The sequence below is a fragment of the Lottia gigantea genome (genome assembly GCF_000327385.1).
Source record: "Lottia gigantea unplaced genomic scaffold LOTGIsca_44, whole genome shotgun sequence".
Classification (NCBI taxonomy): Eukaryota; Metazoa; Mollusca; class Gastropoda; family Lottiidae; genus Lottia; species Lottia gigantea.
Window position 1 is genome coordinate 2101872 of NW_008709540.1, and position 22353 is coordinate 2124224.

General features: G+C 38.1%; 3 protein-coding genes across 3 annotated transcripts; 2 read left to right on the plus strand and 1 right to left on the minus strand.

Moving 5' to 3' along the window:
- Positions 1-2262: 2262 nt before the first annotated feature.
- Positions 2263-9251, plus strand: LOTGIDRAFT_233870 (hypothetical protein; the record flags this gene model as incomplete). Its single annotated transcript, XM_009060819.1, has 2 exons — positions 2263-2323; positions 3776-9251. The coding sequence occupies 2 exons, from the start codon at positions 2263-2265 to the stop codon at positions 8524-8526; spliced, it is 4812 nt and encodes a 1603-aa protein (XP_009059067.1). The 3' UTR covers positions 8527-9251.
- A 1635-nt stretch (positions 9252-10886) lies between these two features.
- LOTGIDRAFT_233871 (hypothetical protein) lies at positions 10887-12297 on the minus strand. Its single transcript, XM_009060820.1, has 3 exons — positions 12197-12297; positions 11645-12023; positions 10887-11189 (listed from the first exon to the last, which is right to left on the minus strand). Exons 2-3 carry the CDS (start codon positions 12015-12017, stop codon positions 11125-11127), a joined length of 438 nt encoding a protein of 145 aa, XP_009059068.1. The 5' UTR covers positions 12018-12023; positions 12197-12297; the 3' UTR covers positions 10887-11124.
- A 4082-nt stretch (positions 12298-16379) lies between these two features.
- LOTGIDRAFT_164330 (hypothetical protein) lies at positions 16380-19815 on the plus strand (the record flags this gene model as incomplete). The annotated part of the gene is made up of 5 exons (XM_009060821.1): positions 16380-16437; positions 17250-17403; positions 17818-17942; positions 18952-19069; positions 19596-19815. 5 exons carry the CDS (start codon positions 16380-16382, stop codon positions 19813-19815), a joined length of 675 nt encoding a protein of 224 aa, XP_009059069.1.
- Positions 19816-22353: the final 2538 nt, after the last annotated feature.

Genomic DNA, 22353 nt, shown 5'->3' on the forward strand with positions numbered 1-22353 from the left:
ACAATTAGGCTATTACATAAACTGCCAGGGCTAAATACTGTGATAAATATACATATGACAGTCAATTGCGTATCGTATGTCACATGTTTGCGATCTTAATTGGTTGTAAACTCACACATCTTAAAGGAGCCCACTCTAAGAAAAGCTAAAACTTATACAATATTACGAATAACAATATTCGCTGTTAACTGTACAAGCAGTTTTTCCAATGTGAACCGGATGTCTAAATTTCAACTTACTTCTGACTTTTTAAAAGAACAGATGCGCCATTTTTTTTTTGTATAAAATATATGTAAATAGTCTTCAGAAGTACTAAAAATTGACGGAAATTGCATTATTTCTTCAAATTCACTAATAATGAAGGAAATTTATAAATCCTTTTTACAATCCCTTTGGGTTCTTCAACAACATATCTGAGTTAGCCGCAAAATCATCCTAGAAGTCCTCAGATAGGGTTTGCCTGACTATGTTGATTCTTTAATGCATGACGTCACTAAACCCAAACTTTCGATGACGTTACATAGTTTAAGGCATTGTAGTTCTGGGCTACTTAGGATCCGCGTTTGAAAGGGGTTGAAATGGAAGAAGATGGCATACAAGTCTATAATTCTTATGAAACAGCAATCTACTTGGAATTCACTATTGTTATGAAACGACAAAAATCACGAATGTAGCAACTGTCAGAAAATATCAGAATTTTCATTTGTCCTATTATCATCCGAGCTCAATGTCAATTTTTTTCTTAAATTAAATCTGGAAATCTATTTCTAGCTTACATATACAATTAACACAAAATAACATCTTGTTTTCAACCAATTTCATATTGTTCTTTTGTCAATTAGATTCCACTTTCCAGACTGCTGTCAACTATAAGCAAATTACAGTAGACATTACTGCACTGGATGACCGAGATTGTCTGATCAGTTCAGTAAATCGATGATCGATCTTGTATATTGATATATGTACATGTACGTCGACGTTTTATTAAGTCCGACTGGGGTCAATCGCGTTACGTCGGTTCATTATTCATATTCTGTCAAAAGGATTACAACCCACGTAACGCTCATCAAATTAAGTAGGCTATATAAGGCGTCTATTGTTTCCGTCCTACAGATTTAAAAAGTGTTGAAGGGATAGTGAAATTTGGATTGCCTCAATAAGGTATGTAACCGTGTGTAACTGTTTAGTGTGTAAAATTAGGCTTATTAATGAATTTAGGTTTCAAGTAGTTGATATCAGCTCAGACCCTATCCAATAAGATCGCTTACTTTGTTCATACGCCATACATTATTATTAGGGATTTTTCGTCGCCCGTTCTTACTAAGATAGGTTACTCCAGCCCCGTAGCTAGCCAAAAAGGTCTTAGGGGATTGTGGCTGAAAATTTGTTTGTGAGTGGCTCAGCTGTTTGACTCGACTGGTCAACTACTGCATACATCCCCACATTATTATGAGCTGAGATGTAGAGAAAAATTTTCAGAGAAAAAAATGTTTTCATTAACTTCAAGAAAAAGGCGAAATATTTTTTAATGCACCCACCCCTTGCTGTTAGTTGCGGGCCCCCTGAGCAACAGGCATGCTTTTATCAGTGAAGAACTTTATCGGAAAACTGAATCCACATTTCAAAGCAAACTATAATCTTGCCGATGTTGCACTCGAAGCCCTTGACGATAGCTTGAGCTAAAATCAAAAAAGGACATTCACTTCCTACTCATGTGAACTTAGTATAGGATATTTTTTTCCGGGAAAGTGGTATCAACCTGATTTACGATATCTTACCGTCCTATAATTTGTTGAACGTGTTCTTGGAGCCTTGTCTCATTTCCACGACTAGAAACTTTTTTTTTATATCGTCGTCTCCGGGAATCAGGTTTTAAAAATCCGAAGTTACTATCTTGGCCTATGCAAGGATCGAACTCTCTTGCTTTTTGATATCTGAATTATAAATGAGTCACGTCACTTGGTTTATGTTGTGCTCTGAACATGGGAAAAGTAAAAATTAGGTTGACTTTTTCGTTTCAGGCTAGAAATAATGCGACTACAAATTTTAGTGGTAAGTTTACTGGCCAGTACCACTCATGGGTTCCTATTTAACCCTCTCATGATGGCCTTGATGAGATATCGAATGGGCGCGATGCGGTCATCCATGGCAAGATCTCCCTTTATTTTCAACCGTGGTGGCGTACTGGAAACGATTAGAAGAAACCAACTAGCCAACATACAAGCTATTCTTAACAGAAGAAGAAATCTGATTAGGAACAGAATGGGTATTGGAAGAGGTAATGGTAATGTTCAACGACGATTTCCACAAACACCAAACACAGGTAGGTGGACGGGCTTTGCTAAAGACCTTTGAAGATTTTGTGCTAGACAACAATCGTGTTGAAGACTTGTGGATCTTTTATGTTTAAGACTCTTGAAGCTTTGCGTGTGCAACAATCAGAAACAAACAAAGAGTCTGTCGTATTGCTCTATTTTGGGTTTCGCTATCCTATAACATGTCCTTGATATAAAGAACCGGGTCTTGCAAGAATGAAGAATAAAGTCATTAGAAAACTATAGAAGGTTGCTTCTTGAAAACTACTTCCTTCAATATTAGTTGATCTGTCTACGGAGCCAATTTTTTTTCTCTACAAAATCAACCTTCGTTATAAAAGAAGTCTTTCATGGTTTTGCATTTTATAAACTTAAGATCACGATCACATCTTCCCCGATACAAATATACAGTGGTGTAACCTATTTTCGTGCATACAAGGATTCAACATCGAATTTCGTCAAAGTTAAAAAAACCGGATTTCTTTTTATATCTTAGATCTTTCCTCAGATATTCTACAAAAAATTAAAATTGGTTTGTTTCGATTTCTTTATGAATCCCCCACTTTGACCCATATTTCATGAGTAACCAACTCGACAACGGCGGCAAAATGCGTCACCTATTTTCGTGCATACAAGGATTCAACATCGAATTTCGTCAAAGTTTAAAAAACCGGATTTCTTTTTATATCTTAGATCTTTCCTCAGATATTCTACGAAAAATTAAAATTGGTTTGTTTCGATTTCTTTATGAATCCCCCACTTTGACCCATATTTCATGAGTAACCAACTCGACAACGGCGGCAAAATGCGTCACCTATTTTCGTGTACAATGTTTGATCTATAAATAAGTCGAGAAAAACACGTTGTATGAATACCGGGTGGTATAATTAACTTCTCTTAGTATTTATCTTTAATATCAATTAATTATAACTAGTGACAATTCCTTCAAAGAACCATGATTTAAAAAAAAAAATAGTGACTGACAAAATAAGATACGTTGCGCGATTTATTGCTAAAAGTCACTAAAACAACATAAGAATATGGCCCGCTTTGTGTTCCATAGAATTTTTCTGCTGACACGGAATTCGCCAGTTGATCACGTGACTTTATTCGTTGGACTACACTACATTCTAGCAAATGACACTTGGAATTCCGATTACAGCTAGGGATTGTAAGGAAATTCGGCCAATAAAAAATGGTGGCGTTCGGTAATAAGTGAAATCCGCCATTTTGTATTTGTCAAAGTATACATTTGCTTGAAAGTACTGAATTCATTGTATAGATAACCCATGATTAACAAAATAAGCAAATGCGGAGGTCACGCGACGTCGCACATGTAGATTATTAATCCTTTCCGGAAATGCACGAAAAATAGGTTAGCACGAAATTAGGTTACCTGACAGTATAATGTAACTTAAGTGTACATTGATTTATAAATTCGTATTTTCATTCTGTTGCAGTGTCGATCAACCCAGAACGTCTAGAACCATTCGGTGGGAAACTTGGGGGAATGCAACAACCAATGATGACTATTGACAACAACCCGAACGTAATGTCTGGGATCGGCGCAGGTGTCCTCTTGAACCAACTTGATTATCCTTCTGCAAATATCAACAATGGGGGGTCCAATGCTATCGTTGGTCCATTCATACAATCTCCAGCTACAACAGGTGGCGCTATGAGCAACACTGGTCAGATATTAGCAGCGTCGCCGAATGCCGTTCCCCAACAACAAGTAGCAATGTCAAACGTTTTGAACACCCAACAAGAGCAACTGGCTCAAAATGGAATCATAGGTCCAGTACAAGCAACAAATGTAATGAATGTACCCCAACAGCAATTTGGAGCAACTTTGACAACAAACGTCGGACCATCCGTCGAGTTCGCACAACAAGTTCCAAATGTAGCAATGCTTCAAGCAACAAATGGAATGCTTCCACAACAACAGCTTGGAGCAACAATGATAGCAAATGAACAACTTCCAAATGTAGCAATGGGACAAGCACAAACGCCACAAGCAATAAATGCTATGGCACCACAACAACAACTTGGAGCTATGGTTACAACAAACGTCGGACAATTTCCAAATGTAGGAATGGGCCAAGCTCAAACTCTCCGAGCAACAAACATAATGGCTCAACAACAACAACTTGGAGCAAACGCGGGGCCATCCGTAATAGAAGGCGCACAACAAATTCCAAATGTAGCTTTTCGTCAAACTCAACCTTTAGGAGCAACAAATATAATGACTCCACAACAACAACTCGGAACTACGGTTACAAACGTCGGACCATCCGTAGTTGATATCGCACAACAAGTTCCAAAGGTAGCAATGGGTCAGACACAGACGCTTCGAGCAATAAATGCTATGGTACCACAACAACAACTTGGAGCTATGGTTACAACAAACTTTGGACCATCCGCTGTCGAGATCGGACAACGACTTTCAAGCGCAGCAATGGGTCAAGCAAACACTCTTCGAGCAACAAACATAATGGCTCAGCAACAGCAACTTATAGCAAATGCGGCCCCACCCGTCATAGAAGTCGCACAACAACTTCCAAATATAGCAATGGGTCCAGCACAAACCCTCCAGGCAATAAATATAATGACCCCGCAAAAACAGCTTGGAGCTACGATTACGACAAACGCCGGACCATCCGTAGTAGAGATTGGACAACAACTTCCAAATGCAATAACGGATCAAGCGCAAACGCTCCAGGCAATTAACGTAATGACACCGCAACAACAGCTGGGAGCTACGATTACGGCAAACACCGGATCGCCCGTTATTGAAGTCACCCAACAACAACTTAATGTAGCAGCAGATCCATTACAAACCCTTCAAGGATCGAATACAATAGCAACAACCAATGCAGTTGGAGATCAAATGCAGCAGCAGACTATGTTGAATCAATTTGGGCCGGCACCACAGATAACAGTATCCGATCCACGGCTGCTGAATTTAGATAACGCCATAGCATCCACCCAACAGCAGCTCACGGCAATCCAAAATGGAATAGCCGAAGCTAAACTACAAGAACAGATCATTGAAGCGAATAATAAAGCTGCACAACAGGCCCAGGCCCAGCTTAGAATAGGTGAATTGGGATCTATTGCCATAAATCCCACTCAACAGCAACTGATTAATGCTGGTAATACCATTGATGTTCAGCAGCAAACGATGGGGTCAGCAGAACAATTGCAACAACAACAGTTTTTGGAAATGAACAATGCAATCCAAAATCAGGCAGCCAACGCTGTATCGCCATTTCCACAACAACAACAACAACAACAACCGAATTTAGCTGAAAGGTTTGTACAACAGCCACAAAACTTAAACAATGCTGGTCTGGGGTCAGCAGAACAATTGCAACAACAACAGTTTTTGGAAATGAACAATGCAATCCAAAATCAGGCAGCCAACGCTGTATCGCCATTTCCACAACAACAACAACAACCAAATTTAGCCGAAAGGTTTGTACAACAGCTACAAAACTTAAACATTGCTGGTCTACAACAGCAAGTCATGTCAAATACAGCCCCAATGCAGCAAGATATTTCAAATTTAGTAGGGCAGCAGACTCAAAACTTAGACATGAACAACATGGTTCAAAATCCTGTTCCAGAAATTATTACACAGCCGCTTCAGCAACAAATTGTTGATGTAAATAACGCAGTCGGACAGCAAGGTCAATTCCGATCTTCTGAAATCGGACCCAATATGGTCCTTGATCCATCCCAGCAGATGGCGGCTGATATTGCGATGCAACAGCAACTTGGATCAAATATTGTCAATGACCCAGTCTCCGTAAATTTGGATCAACCTCAAGGGTTAAATGTGATGCCCGAAGCCGTTCAACAACCCCAAACCATGGCAGGTGCGTCCAATATGCTGATGGCGGAACAGTTTGGTCAAATGACACAGCCACAGACACTTGTGGATATGACCAATACACTGAATCCAGAACAACAGATGGGATCAGCTATTACCGGATCTAACATAGTCATTGATCCTTCACAACAACAGCCAATTGATCTCAACATTGCTGCAGAAGCTCAACCACAAACAATCGGATCAGTTACGGATCCCAGTCAGCAAGCGGCTGGTGAAATGGCAAATGCAGCAGGTTCTACAGAGCAGCTTATGGGCACCTCACCAGGGCAACAAACCTCATTTGGTCCAAATCCAATGACCTTTCAACAACAAATGATTAATCCAAATGCTCCGTTTGATCATCTGTGGCAATTTGGTTCCATGCAAGGTGGAATGCCTTATATCGATCCCTTGCAGGAACTTGCACTTGTCCGAGATCCCTACGCTCAAGAAATCGTTTATTCCAATCAAGCCATGCCTCCAACATTTGTAAATGGAGTGCCACTGCCAAACGGACAGCCACTTGTCGAACAACGACAAGTTCAAACAGGACAGTCGGAAATTCCTGCATCATCCCAGCAAAGCGCATCAGCTCAAGGCGGTTTTACAGCCCAACAACAGACATTGAATCCACAGGAGCAACAGACTGGTGTCGTTGGCGGTCAGCTCGGCCCTTGGAATCAAATACAGTCCCAACAGACTCCTTGGTTATCAAATCTACAACCGGATCCAAATCAGCCATATATGATCAATGACCCGTCGCTGTCTGGCGTACAACAAGTACTTCAACAAAATTCCCAACCGTCTAATGCTGCCGTGTCAAATTTACAACAAACTGGTGCTATAGTTGCGAATACAATGCAACAATATCAACCACCACAGACCGTACAGATTGTAGACACAGTTCAGCAACCCCAGGTTGCTGGTACCCAAATTACCTCACCAGCTCAAAGCCAGAATACAGCATCAGGGAACGCCAACATCGCTTCTTCCTCTCAGCTTCCCGTGGCTTCTTTGGGCACACCAGCTGCATCTGCATCTTCACCTGGTTCTTCAGGCACCATTCAGCAAAATGCACAACTTTCGGATCAATCACTTCAGTATCGTCAAGCCATTTTGGACAGCATCCTTAGTTCCCTTCAACCACAAGTGGTTTATAATCCATTGAGTGGTCTTGACGTTCCAGTAGACTCATCAGCGTCTACAACAGCTACACAAACCAACCAAGCAACACTAACAGCTGCTGCAGGAGGAGCTTCTCAGGTGGTCCAGAAGGAATCCGCACTACCACCAGCCATGTCTGCACCACTTCAAGCTGAAATTGGGAAGCAGCCGACAAGTCCTCAACCAACCTTCACTGTTTCGGATGTTATAAAATCTTTAGCAACCGGAGGTCAAGTGTCTAATCTCCCGGATCAACAAACTATCTTAGCTGACAAGAAAACATCAAATGCCCGAGCGAATCAACAAATACTCATTTCAAATCAATTTGATATGACCGCATTGACCACCCCTTCACCATTACCAGTGGCCACATTTAGTCCAGCCCAAGATGCAGGCCAACTAGTGTATGGTACGCAGCCCAGGGGATCCATTATTCAGCCAGTGTATACTCCTTCTGCTTTCGTGCCAAGGAACGATTTCTGGAGCGAAATGGCTTTAGCATCCGCTATTTTCAATCATCCAAAGCAGCCTTTGACACCAAAACAAGATCAACAAAAAGTCCAAAAGGGTAAGCAGCAGGAGAAGCAATTCAACTCTCTTCTTCAATCGTTGATGCTGGCTTCGCTACTACCAGAGAACAATGCTGTTAAACAGGCCCCATCGGGTTTCAAAACGTTGCCAGTTGTTACACGCGGTGACCTATCGGACTCCAAAACGTTGCCAATTGTTACACGCGGTGACCTATCGGACTCAAAAACGTTGCCAATCGTTACACGCGGTGACCTATCGGGCTCCAAAACGTTGCCAGTCGTTACACCCGGTGACCTTGATCAAGTTTTGTCTGCATCAAACAAGCTCAACTCATCAAAACCAATAACTACATTTTCAAAAACCGCCACGTTAAACTCTCTTCTTGGAATGACCCCATCAACGCAACAAAATAGTGGTACTTTCACAACAAAAATAGCCTCTTTATCCCAACAAACTACGTCGCTAGGGATCACCCTGGCGCCAGTAACACTACCATCACCCTCACTGCAGAACCAGCGGACCACTATCAGCCAATCTGTGGTGCGGAGAAATCAACCTGAAACTAGTTTCACACCACAATCTCCACGCATGGATTTTTCAACGGGTAGAAAACGATCAACTCAAGTGATGGCGATGTGATCTGGACTCAAAGAGAATTTTTTTTTTACAAATTAGGCCTCATGTTTACAACGTTATATTGTGAAATCGGACGGAATGTTGTGAGATAGAAAAATATGAAAAGCATAGATCTATTGAGGGAATGTTGAGTCAATAAGCTCAATCGCACAGAGCATTGGATGTTGTGAAGTACAATTTCAATTTGAATTATTGCTTAATCTAACGTTGGATTCCAACCTTAAAGATATCCCTCGGAATTCCATTTTGCTCTTTCTGAATTAAAGGATAACCCGCACAATTTGAAGTTTTTGGTAGTTAAAATTTGAAAAAAAGGATGATTTCGAAAATTTCTGGTTAAAATTATTAAGTCTCTAAAGTTATATAATATAGACATTTTAGCTTACTGAAATAGATTAGAACCTTAATTTGAAGATCTAAAATTAAAAGAAAAAAAACTAATTTTTTAATTTTAAAGTTAAATTTGTTGTAAAAGCCCTCATTTCGAAGTTGATGAGTCGTTAAAATATTGAAGCCTTCCACATGTTTAAGGGTTGATTAAAGTTAAAAGCCCCGACTATTTAAATATTTTATGTTAAAATTTAAAGATCTATTTATCATCGTCACCCATCTATCAACAAACTACCGCCATTAATAACCCCTCCCTGTTCACTTTAAATTTATTGTATTTACCCCCATCGTGTATATAATTTATGTTCCTATTTTTAATAAACGGATTTATATTTTGTCATGTGATGTATTATCGACGTTGGGGAGTGAATCTTAACCTTTTAAACACCGAGTCACTCTTGTTATAACATTTTGAAACAAACAAAAAATGATTTATCGAGATGCTTGTGAAGAGTCTTCCATCAGCTTCAGGTCCGTCTTACCATCTTTCAAAACAGGCCCGTAGCCAGACTTGGAGGGAGAGGAGGAGGAGGGGGGGGGGGGGCATTCACCGACCACAAGCAATTCAAATTAGACGAATTCAGTTATTGGAACACGAGGTTCAGACGACAATATTGGCGCCACTTTCGATTTGTATCAGGACACTAGGTCGACTAAATTCAGCAAGAGATCAGATTCTCTCAGCTGCCGAGCGGCGGAGCCAAAGGGGGGTGGGTGGTGTTCAGAAATCTCATAAGGTTAGAAATTCGGGTAATTTGTCACCTTCCAGTCTAGCTTTATACTGTTTCGACGTTTATTAAAGTGGCAGATTCACTATTTGGAGAGTTGACATGGTTCTTATATCAATACATGTACATGTATATGTAAATCGTTCTTAGAAGTACTAGAAATGTAAAATCTCATGACAAGTCTTCATTTTAACAAACGCGGATAATTCTGGTCACACGTGGATATGAAGGCTCAAATTTGATATGAGCTGTGAACACTAGTACTGATTAGCTTAGCGAAAACAATTCCTGTTTCTGAGACTATGGTACCATTGGTCAAAAAAATGACATCATTTATTTTTTTTTATTTTGAATTCAAAATTGTGTTTCTTAATTATATTCCAGTGTTCTAATTGAAAATGAAAAAATATAAATGATGGGTGAAAATTCTTGTTTTTGATGAAATATTATTGAATTATCACCTGGGTGAAAATACAAGTTTTTAATTCAAAGTTATTCTTTATAATTATATTCCAGTTTTTATATTCATAATTTAAAAAATATATGATGTCGTAAACGAGCCACCGTAGGGCCTCAGTGCTATTTCGTTGTGTTCGTATCACGTGACCCTGTGACCCTTGATACTTGGAGAGAGATTAGTTTCGTTTAAAAAAATAACACGACGGAACTACAAACGTGGCATAAATGGTGTAGGGGGACAATGGTGGTATTACTAAACTACAAAAATATCTATCTGTTCTGATATAGCGAAGTTTGGTAGATTTGAGGTAGATAATTCTTTTAAAACGTCCACACTTTCGGAGATATGGAAAATCGCCATAAAACAATGCCAAGTATTTCTGACCCTACTCCAGCCGACAACTGTCAAAATATCTATAAGAGGCATGAATAGAGGCAGGTGTTTCGGATAAACCACAGGAAAGCAAGAACGGTACGTCTATCATGATTCCAAAATATAATGGCCACTGCAACAGGGCCTTGCCTTGTATTCACCCCATTCTGGAGCATTATGACAAAAAATATATAATGTAAGTCATAATGATGGTATCAAGAAAACGGAGATGCAAGTAGCTGTGGCTCATCCAATAAATATACTTTCAGGCAGCTGTTTGCAAAAGTTTGGGCTGAAACAGTTTACCTTTTTAGAATCGAAATATCATTACTACTGTACTTTCTCTTAATCTCTGTTCTTGACATAGTGTCTTGGACACCAAATAATTTCTTTCGGTAGTCAAAAGTAAAAACTAAACTTGTTATTTTATTTAAAATATAAATCTATTTATCAACAAAAATAATCTATAATTCACACAAATCTAAATATTATTACATAATTTCTAAAGGTGTTATAAACATAGCTCTGGTGGAATTACAAGATCACAGATGTCTCATTGAAAATTGGAATAGTGCAAATCAATGCTATCAGTGTGCAAGAAACGCATAAATAGTTTAAAGACTTCTTTTCAATTCCTTTAAGACACTTCTGTTAGTATAGATGACTCTGGCCTGCGCGTTGTCGTCTTCTCTCAATATAGTCAGGGGTATCCACAGCTGAAAATACAAAAACAGGTACATTTGCATAAAGTATACATTTCATGACTGCTCTATCACAAAGGTCCTTATATATCACTAGCAATTCTTGAGATAGTAAAGTCATAAAAACCCTTAGTTTAAGTGGAATTGCAACCAAAAAAAAAAACACAGACGTCTGACTGAAATGGTGCAAATCGTTGCCATCAGTGTCCCTGATACACATAAAAAGTTCACAAAACCTTTTTCCAATCTCTTTAAATAATAAACCACTTAGTTTCTTTATTTGTCGAGAATTGGGAGAATTTGGGAGAAACATGTCGAAACGTTGAGTAAAACTTTGACTAATGATTATTATTCCATCTACATCAACTTACAATTGGTAAATGCCATTCCAAGACTTTCATCGAAGGCTTTAGCTGATCTTTAATCAGATTAAGAATGTTTCAAGCAACTAGAATTCGCGACACACTTACCCATTTCCGTTGGATCATAGCCATTGTAGTATCCACCATTCCCAAATCTGCCATTTAATTGCCCAGGGAACTGTTGAATTCCACCATTGAACTGCCCAGGATATCCCCCTTCAAAGGATCCTTGAGGATCATACTGATCTGCCAACATGGCTCTATTGTACCCGATACCATTTGAGGCGTATTGGATAGGAGATGGTCTGGAAAGCAGTCTGTTGGCAACCGGAACACCAACATACTCTTTCACCACCGGAACCGGAAGTGCACCAAATGGTGTTAACATGCGCCGAACACCAACTCGCCTGCCTAACGTTCTTCCAATCTGAGCGTGACTTACAGCTGCTAAACAACTGATTACTACAATCAGGATTCTCATCTTATTCTGAAAAGAAAACAAAAATGAGCCAATGTATGACTTGGCCTTTGAAGAAAAGTGTCTATTTTTCCAAATTATGTATATTAAATCCACACAAATAACCTTTGCCTCCTTTGATTTTGCATTTCGGCCTTGGAAAATTGACAATTCCGCCTCACCCAAAATATACCTGCTCTTACCTCTGAGCAAACAGCTTCGAAATTAATTACTCTGGCCAAACCACGTTTTATAGTCTACATCTTGTGGACATACGTGTTCGATGTTCATTGTCTGTCCAAACTGGTGCAATTACATTCTCGCCTTGACATGATGCGGCTAAACCTATGACATCTTGACAAACAGTTATATCATCTGACATGGTCCGTGTCTGTTATATTAATATTTATGTTTATTTTCCTAAGAATTAATAGATTTTCAAACGTAGATTAACAACTTAATGAGGGGTTGCAAGTTGATGAATAACTTTTATGAAGGCCTACACGAATTAGAAATAACAAATCATTTAGCACATATTTACGATGGAAACAGACTTTATATTTAAAGATTGTCTGTAGATCAACTATATAATATAATATATTGTCCACAAAGATATTTTTATGCGAAATCTTCTCGTTTATCCTGAAAATTAAAATGAAAATTGTTTTGCGCCCGGCATTTCTGCGCCTTATGGGCATTAGCTAACTCTTTTTCATGTACCAAATGTCGAGGGGACTGTAACGTGCACGGCCTGTAGCACACGAGACCTCAATTTATTGTCCTAGAACGACTTTTTCCATGGTATCCCCACCGACCTGATCTGACCATCACTGACAAGGGTATCTGGGTTGAAAAAATATATACCGGACACAAATAAGTACAACTGAAAGGATTTGAAAAGGAAACTTCGAGTTACGCGGGACTAGCAAACTAATGTGTGCTCCACTAGCTGTTGAGGTTGTCGGTTGCGCTGGCGAGGCAGTGCATGCTACAGCAAAAGTGTGGACAAATTTCATCATAGCCAGGTTGATTGAAAACGGATAATCTATGAAAGCCTCTTTGCCTTTAATACTCTTTTCCAATCATAAAAAGACAACACGAGTATCCATCATTTTTTTGTATGATTTTGGCGTGTCGTTATTTTTTTATAAGTTATACAAATTAGATAATTGCCTCTGGGAGCATCAGATAGAATATTAAATCAAAATGTCGATTACTGGCCACCTTCATGGCTTTTCCCTTCCCCCGGGGACGACCTTTCATGCGACCCACTGTTCATAAACACCTCATTTATTCTTTTTAGGAAATTGATATTTTAGTGCTGTGAGTTAAAGTGGTTAGGCCTGGGTGGAAATTACTTTTCAGCAGTTTTAGATATAGTTGTGTAACTATTTGTTTTATCGCCCGATAAATTAGGCTTCCCTCTCAGAGAGTTCATACCCGTCTTCATTAGCCCACATGGTGCAGAAAAGTAGGACGTAAAACTCCATTCATTTAATTTCATTTCAGGGAGTTCATATATCAAATGATATTTTTGGGGTATTTGGGTTTGTCCCTGGGTTTCCCCCCCAAAGAGTTCACGTCAACATTAATATTTTTTGGTGTTTTGATTTGTCAACTAAGAGTTCATATATAAAGTGATATAGTGCATTATATTTGGGTTTGTCAATTGGACTACACTCTCAGAGAGTCTACATAGTTAATGATAGTGTTTGGTATTTGGGTTTTGTCAACTGGGTTTCCCCCTCAAAGAATCTACGTCGACATTACTTTTTTTGTTGGTGTTTGGGTTTGTCAACTGGGTTTTCCTCCCAAAGAGTCCACATAGTTAATGATATTTCTATAATTTTGCGGGTTTATCAACTTTCCTTGTCAACTTTCCTTCACAGAAAGTCTACAAAGTTTATACTTTCCTTGTATGGAATATTTAACACTTGATTTTGTCAAATTTCTCTTTCCACATATAATACTAATGTCAGACCTTTTTCGATGTTTATTTCACAATCGACATGCAATTAGTAATAATGACAGGCTGGGTTACTTTAAACCCCCGGCTTTATATTGAAACTAGTTGAAACTTGATGACGACTGTATGATGATATTTAAACTATAATTATATCAGCTCTCATTGGCAATTTAAAGTGACTGCAAGAAGATTAATGATGTATTTCAGATAGCTGGAAATGACGAGGGAGGGGAACTCAACGAACAAGTCAGAAAGATGGCAGATCATTGAAGTCTCCTAAAGCTCCTTCCAAAAGGGCTTCATAAACACGTGTAGGAATAGTTCCTAATATCAGATGGATAAGTGGCGGGACAACATAAGCATGTGCATCAATAATTCCAAATATGAGATAGAAAAGAGGCGGGGCTGCGTGTATGAATAGTGCCAAATACCAGATAGAAATGGGGCGGGTCTTAATTAGCACGTGTATGAATAATTCCAATTATTGGGTAGAAATGGGGCGGGTCTTCATAAGCACGTGTGTGAATAGTTCCAATTTCCAGATACTACTGCATTTCGTGGTTTTAAGATTTAAAGATCTAAATAGATGCATTTGGATGTAAAACTCCATCTAATTAGCTCAGAATAGTTAGATTCAATTTCATTCCCTGAGACTAGAACATGAACAGACACATTTTAAGGAAAATAAAGAGCAACTATTTATGTGTATCTGGGACATTTGGTAGCATCGATTGCCACCAATTTTAAGTCAGATGTCTGTGGTTCTTATAATTCCAATTCCATATTCCACATTTTATCACGCCAATATCGCAAATGCACTTAAATATTATTAGCGATTATTTGCGATAATAACAGTCTCTTTAAACTACAGAATTATAAAAGGTCTCGATGGAAAATTAGGATGATTTCCATTTACATAGATGGTAGATTATCGCTGATAGAATCATACTGTTAGGAATTAAAGCTGTTTTATATCATCAGTCATCAAAGCAAGAGAGTTCAGAATTTGTATTGAATATAATAAATAACAAATGAGCATAATTATAGTCGTGGACACTCCGGGGTAGACGTGATAATAACTGGATAATCATATTGGCATAGTGTAGAATATATACTTCATCTATTAGTCGTTTTGTCGATGACTGATTTTCAAACGTGTCAAGTCAAATGATGTTAAGTTGACAACAGTAAATGCAGGGTGACAGGAAGTGTTCCCAATCGGATTAAGGTGAAGTATATTGTTTTATATATTGATTGGTGGATGTTAAATTATCGTAGTCATCGGAGAAGCTCGATCTGTTAACAGGTCCAGGTTTCCACGAGAAACAAATATCCTGATCCGATAGTGTGCATCTTCACAATGTTAAGCTATTACGAACTCTGTCTTATACCTTGACTACAAATGCTACCTTTCTTGTATCGCGAAATACAGCAATTGGATTGTACGCTAGCGAATACAGCCCATCAATATCCTCGACAGAAGACTGTAAATATAATGGATTTTTGTTTAGCGACTCTCTGTCGAGGACTCTGATTGGCTGTATTCGCAAACGCACAATCCATGGCATTGCATACTTCCGTGATAACAGAAAGGTGGCTTTTTCACTTAGGTATAATCCGAAGATTGTAATAGCTTGACATTGTGAAGATGGACAGGGTGCAGCTTGAGAGAAAGAACATGTTTTTCTTTCCAGAACACCTTATATTCTCTGATTCGTTGTGTATTTTATTGTAGCTGGAAGCAAAGTGCTGGCTTTTTTGAAAAAAGGTATGCTATATTTTGGTTCTTGAGTGAAGTACCATGTTTTTGTGGCTTGATGGGATACATACTTGTATAGCGCCCATCATCTTGAAACCTTTATACTTTTGCCACCAATCGTATATCTAGACAGAAACATCTGATAGCTATTTTGACAATTGAAAAATTTCACAAAAGCTACCAGAGGCTGGAATAGATGCAGATGTTTCGGACTATCGTATATTCTTCTTACTGTGTAGCACGCTTGTTTTTTTTCTAGATAAAGTGAATCTGCTCTAAAATTTCGTAAGTCAACAAGAATCTTATACTTATCCATATTCTTATTTTTCTAAATTTCAGGATAAATATTGTTTCGTCATATTTAAATACAGTTGCGAAAGTTTAAATGGTAAAGATTGAATTTTAAGTGATTTGCTGCAGCTTTCCATTATTTGAGGACTAGCCCGAGACTTGTTCTGAAAAAACAAAAGATCCCACATAGGATTCTGACCGGTGCTAAGACACATCCTCGTCGCTGTGAAAAGTTTTTCAAGGGATTTTCTTATATCTGTAAAGACTAGTGACTAGTTGTCTAACCTACAACAGGAAAAAGTAATTCAGGTACCCACTTCAGAGGTGATATAAGTGGACAGAGAGCAGGATCACAATTTTAGCACAGAACATGTGGTATCCAGAAATGCTCCTTGGGTTGAGTTTGGTTTTTCTCGGTTTATTTCAAGGTTTGAATGATTTTCTATTTCTTATTTTTTGATTATTAAAAAATAACAGAAAAGTAAAAAAATCTTTGTTCGAGATTGAAGACGAAATTTATTAATTTCTGCCCACAAATTTATCTGACAAAAGAAAATTTGTGAGAAGAAATTAATGATCGACTAATTGCAACAGAATATGTGTGGTAATTGCAATCATTTAAAGGTCATTTGTATCTATGTACAATGAGTAAGGTCACAATAGTTCGCCCTGCATTATGCCCACTTTCTATCATTTCAAACGATTAGACGGGATACTGCGTTTTACAAAAAAAATGTGTTAACCTGATAATAAACGGAGGATAAGTTTTCAGAAGTCAAACTCGTTAAATATTAAGGCTCAAATTATCTAAAATTGTCATTGAAGTTTGTTATAAATTCACATAATTTTGATTGTAGCCATGTGACAAAAATATAAGGATTAAAATAAAGAGAGCGCTATACGTAATTTTAAAAATTTGGCGGAATGCCATTATAAGTTGTTTGGACACAACGTTTCCACAAATTACAGTATAATGAAATTACTACTCTACAATGAAACACTTGCATCTCGATAATTGCGATAAAAATGAAGTGCATCATGCCCATGGAAACGCTCCTTGGACACGCAATATGACCGACTATCTCGCAGGTTGATAGCAACTGTTGTATATTTGTAAAAAAAAATTTCACGTTTGCCGGCGACCAAATACATTTTAGTCGTCATAAGATTGTAAATGGTCGCAGTTCGGTGTGACGGGGCTGTAAGGAATATTAAAGAAACATAATGATTTCTATTCCAGTGAGCGATGGATTACCGACCTACAAAAGATCAGGGTATCGGTGTAACGAGAATGAAATTTATTCCTGTTTAGGACCAATATCCTCAATGGTGAACCCCCTACAGACCGACCTGGCTGCTATTGGTAAGGGAGGGGACATGAATGGATTTTGTTTGTAAGTACACTAGGTATTGCCAATAATTCCTTTAGTTTTCTTACGCGGAAAGCATCAAAAGAAGACAGATATATGATACGATAACTTGCTTTGTGATATTTCAATCATTGTACACTGCATAGCGTTGTCTGTCTCTATTAAGATCATTCAATTTCATTTCCTTCCATTTACTTCCATTGGTGGATCAGATCATCGCCATGCAATGAGTACCAAAGAAAGATCATCGTCTACTTGACATCTGGGTTCTGTTGTACTAATGACAGCATTATGATATACAAAACACCTTCTCTGTATATATACCTTATGTAAATATACAGAAGATCACCTCTTTTGAGTCACTGTGCCTTACTGACCGAGTGCCTAAACTGGGTGTATCAAACTGACTTGTGCTTAATTGACAATGACATTTTCTAGATTGGTCAGTGATGCTCAGAAATGCATCAACAATAAGTTGGTAGAATGTTACAACAAGAATTCAGATCTTGCTGTTCAGACATTAAATGGTATATTAGGGTATCTGTGTGGTGATGGAAGACAGGGTAAGCATTCAAATTTGATGTATTTCAAAGAAGAGTTCAGTTTTCTGAATACTTCATTTCATCACATTAATCATGCACCGTCATATTGTAGCATTGGTATACCGTCACGCTATGCTATATTGTTATGCCAGCACATCATATACATATTGTCACGTAAATTGTTGTTTCGTCACACGCAAACAATTGTCACGTCTGCACGTCATGCCACGTAAACATTTAACCACATGCTGTCATATCGATTTATCGTCAAACTCTGATATATTGATATAGCGTCACAACAATCACACTATGTCACATTGATATTGCGTCAGGGTATGTTTTATGGACCTTGCGCTATGTCACGTCAATATACCGATCACGTTATGGTCTATTTATATACCGCCACGCTATGCCGCATTCATATTTCGTTACGCTGTTTTTTATATACCGCCACGCCATGTCATATTGATATACCATCATGCTCTGTCATATTGATATACAGTCACACTATGTCTTATTGATACACAGTCACACTATGTTCTATTGATATACAGTCACGCTATGTCTTATTGATATACAGTCTCGCTATGTCCTATTGATATACAGTCACGCTATGTTCTATTGATATACAGTCACGCTCTGTCTTATTGATATACAGTCACCCTATGTCCTGTTGATATACAGTCATGCTATGTCCTATTGATATACAGTCACGCTATGTCCTATTGATATACAAGCGTGCTCTGTCCTACAGTTACGCTCTGTCCTATTGATATACCGTCACGCTATGTCTTATTGTTATATCGTCACGCTATGTCTTATTGATATAATTATCGTCACGCTCTGTTCTATTGATATACCGTCACACTCTGTCATATTGATATACCGTCACGCTATGCCCTATTGATATATCTTCACGCTTTGTCCTATTGATATACCGCCATGCTTTGTACTATTGATATACCGTCACGCTCTGCTCTATTGATATACCGTCACTCTAAAAAGAAGTAAGGTATTTGCTTTTTTTCAGTATTTCAAGAAGAAGCAAAATGCTGGGATGATCCCGACTTTAAAGATGGGATGGCGCATTGTCAGAAAATAGCTCAGAGGCGCATCTCATCCTCAACTATCATTGCTGATAGATGCGAGTAAGTAATTCCTTTCCTTTTGAGTATTAAAGTCCATTACTTAAACCAGTGCTTAAGTTGAGGAAAGTCCGTTTCCAGACTGACTTAATTGAAAGTTGGGGTGGAAGACTGAACTGTAAAAATGAAATCGACGGTCAGCATGTTTCTTGAATTTACTTTTCTTTTGAGATGTTAAATGTTAAACAGCAGCACCGTTGCTGTAATTGCTGTAATTAGATTTTGTAGGGGTGGACAAGGACATTTAAAGTGTCAAATCAAAGTAATTGATTGTCATCAAGTATTTTGAACTTTTGAGATTTTTCTGAAGCAGACTTGGTGGCATCCGAGCACCTCGGTTCCCGTTTTGGATTTCAGAGAGAACATGTGGCGATTGGGGGTCACGCTCCTCCTGAAAACAAATTCAGGAAAATGCGGAAAATGCATTTAACGCGATTTTGGCAGTAAAAGTAGAAATTTTTCAATAGGGTGGGGGCAGGGTGGGGCATGGCATCATAAATACGCCATTGTTTATATGTCTGTATTACAGTGCCTTAGTGAACCTGAATGATTGTCTGGGGATAATGACAGGACGAGTTTGTAACAGACAAGCCGGAGAATTCATGATGGAAATGATCTACCGAGGATTAAAACCAGCCAAAAAATTTATGGGATGCTCGTTTGGATTTCGACTTGGATGTAAGTATATCCTGAGGGCGAAAGTTTGGTGGACTAGTGTCAATGATTGCGATCAAAAACAGGAATCTTGATAATGATGTTATTGTTATGAATAAAATAATCTGATCTATGGGTTATTTAACTTAAATCAGATCACCAGGTAGGCCTTAAATGAAAGATGCGCCATTTAGGGGGTTGATTTAAGTCTTGAATATATGTAAATATTCCTCGGAAGCACTAGAAATGTACGAAAATCGCACAATTTTTCAAAATACCTCAAACTAAGAAATTACGGTTCTATTTCTTTATATGTCCTTTCTATATATCACAGAGTATCTTAAATTGACGAGTCGTCATTTTAATATTCAAACGTGGATAATTCTGGACGGTGATTGGCTTTGCTAATAAAATATCCCGTTTCTGCCAAGGGCATGATTTGTCAAAAAACGATGACGCTTCTGTCCCTTTAAGATACCACCGTGCAGCTTCGTTAAGCAGACACCTCCCAGTAAGTGGCCAATTCGTCCGCATGCTTAATACAAGTTTAACTGTAATGCACTTACAGTTACCAAGTAAAGGGTTAGGTTGCAATGTTCACATCGTAAAACTGTTCAACAGAGTTAGTTTAAATGTCTTGCGTCCCCTCCATGTAACTCGTGCAAACTAATGCTGAGTCGAAATCTTATATCTTCATTTCACTCGGGCTCCACTACAACAAAATTGCTCTCTATTGCCGCTTGTTAGACTTGTAAGTCATGCTTACTCTTCCAATAAACCTGATGCCACTTTGCTACTGAGTTTGTCAACACAGCAACCTTTTTGAAGAATAACAATGTCACTGTAAGTACTGGGCACGTATTGCTAGTTAGAAAGGGCATGCTGACTCCCCTTACCACCTGATGTGACTGAGTTTGTATACACACCATTTCTTTCAGATATTCCCTATAGCTGATATATTTTTTCTCTGTTTTATAGATTAAATAAAGATGGGTTTACTGCACATCCTCTTAAAGATAAAAAGTGAAAATAATCCTGTCACAGTCTTGGTGCAGTTTCTAAAAACATTTTTAAGTGAAAGAGGACGTCTATGGATGTATTCGTCTAAATATCTGCTTAAAGCTTCTTGCTTATAGAGCTTAATTACAGCTAAATTGTTCAAGCTCGGTCAATTATTAATGCAAGCTTGTATAGTTGCTTCTTCTCATGTTTAAACTGTATTGATACTCATATAACGCACAATTAATCTTACCAAATTTGAGTTTTTGCTAATAAAGTTAAATTTTCATTCGCATTTCATAAATATTTGTAAGCAATTCTTATTGCTTGAGTCGTGGAATTCGGATCGATCGTGTCAACGACGTAAGATCTTTAAGGTTAAAGGGATCACGACGTCGACGTACAATATTCTAGATTTGGAATTAAGAATTTTCAATATAAGTATACATTTTGATTTGATTGGCAAAAGAAAATATTGGATCGCAAAGGCAAAAGAGGTCATGTTGACTCGCAAAATGCGATGCCATGCCGCTTCAATTAAACCCTGCGTACACCACGTCGGACGTCGAGCATCATCTATTTGCCTGAAAGTGCACTTTCTATCTACACTTTCCAACGGGCATATTTACTTCAATGCCAAGTCATAAATTATCGAAGGTCGAAACTAAGTTGTGAATCATCGAGTTATTACCGGCGTAATTAGGAAAAAAATAATAAGGCAATCTGTTAATTAAACAAACGTTGTACAACAATTTATTACTTAATAAATGGTTTTTTAATTCTAATATTTTGTTTGTCATTTTCTAATTACATACATCAGCTATTTCATAAATAACGTATCATAATTTATTAGTCCACAACACCTAATTTGTCGCCGAAGAGGCTGGGGTTGGTATAAGGTTTTATAAGGGATACACTCTTATAGAAGCACCGGCCCAGGTCACAAGTAGGGACTGTGGATTCCAGCATTGGAATACAATTTGATAGGAAATTACCTACTTCTGGAGAGATTACAAGGTAAAACAAATAATTCAGAAATGCAAAGCGATTGTTTCAGGGAGTTAATGAAAGGGGATCTAATCTACCATGGACAAGAACATTGCTCAGATTTTTATTCCTTTAGTAAGCAGTTAACAAACGTTGAGTATAGATGTTAGGGAATTCGTCCTGGAGTTTGGCGTCCACTGGTACTTGGAACTATGGCTCGTCGAACAAGCTGGTTTAGCTGACTGTTCCATTGCCTGCATTTCTGGCAACGAAGAATTCGCGCTGCGAGACATTCCTCTAAATAACTTGACTAAAGGGGACAAAAGAGCCTTTTAAAGGGACAGATGTGCTATTAAGAGGGGTTGATCTTAGTCTTCAATATATGTAAATAGTCTTCAGAAGTACTAGAAATATACGAAAATCACTCAATTCCTTTAAAAATACTTCAAACTACGAATTTTACTCATTATTCCTACATACGTCTTTTCTATATTTCACAGAGTACCTTAAATTGACGAGTCGTCATTTCAACATTCAAACGCAGATAATTCTGGACACACATAGATTTGAAGGATCAAATTTCGATGGTGAGCTGTGAACACTATTTCTGATGGGCTCAGCTAAAAAAAAATCCAGTTTGTGATACT

Bases quoted from the DNA above. Each gene is read 5' to 3' on its own strand.
- LOTGIDRAFT_233871 (XM_009060820.1), bottom strand. From the start codon at position 12,017: ATGAGAATCCTGATTGTAGTAATCAGTTGTTTAGCAGCTGTAAGTCAC. The intron at 11,190-11,644 runs GTAAGTGTGTCG...TTGTATTTTCAG, and splicing joins CTATGATCCAACGGAAATGG to CTGTGGATACCCCTGACTAT.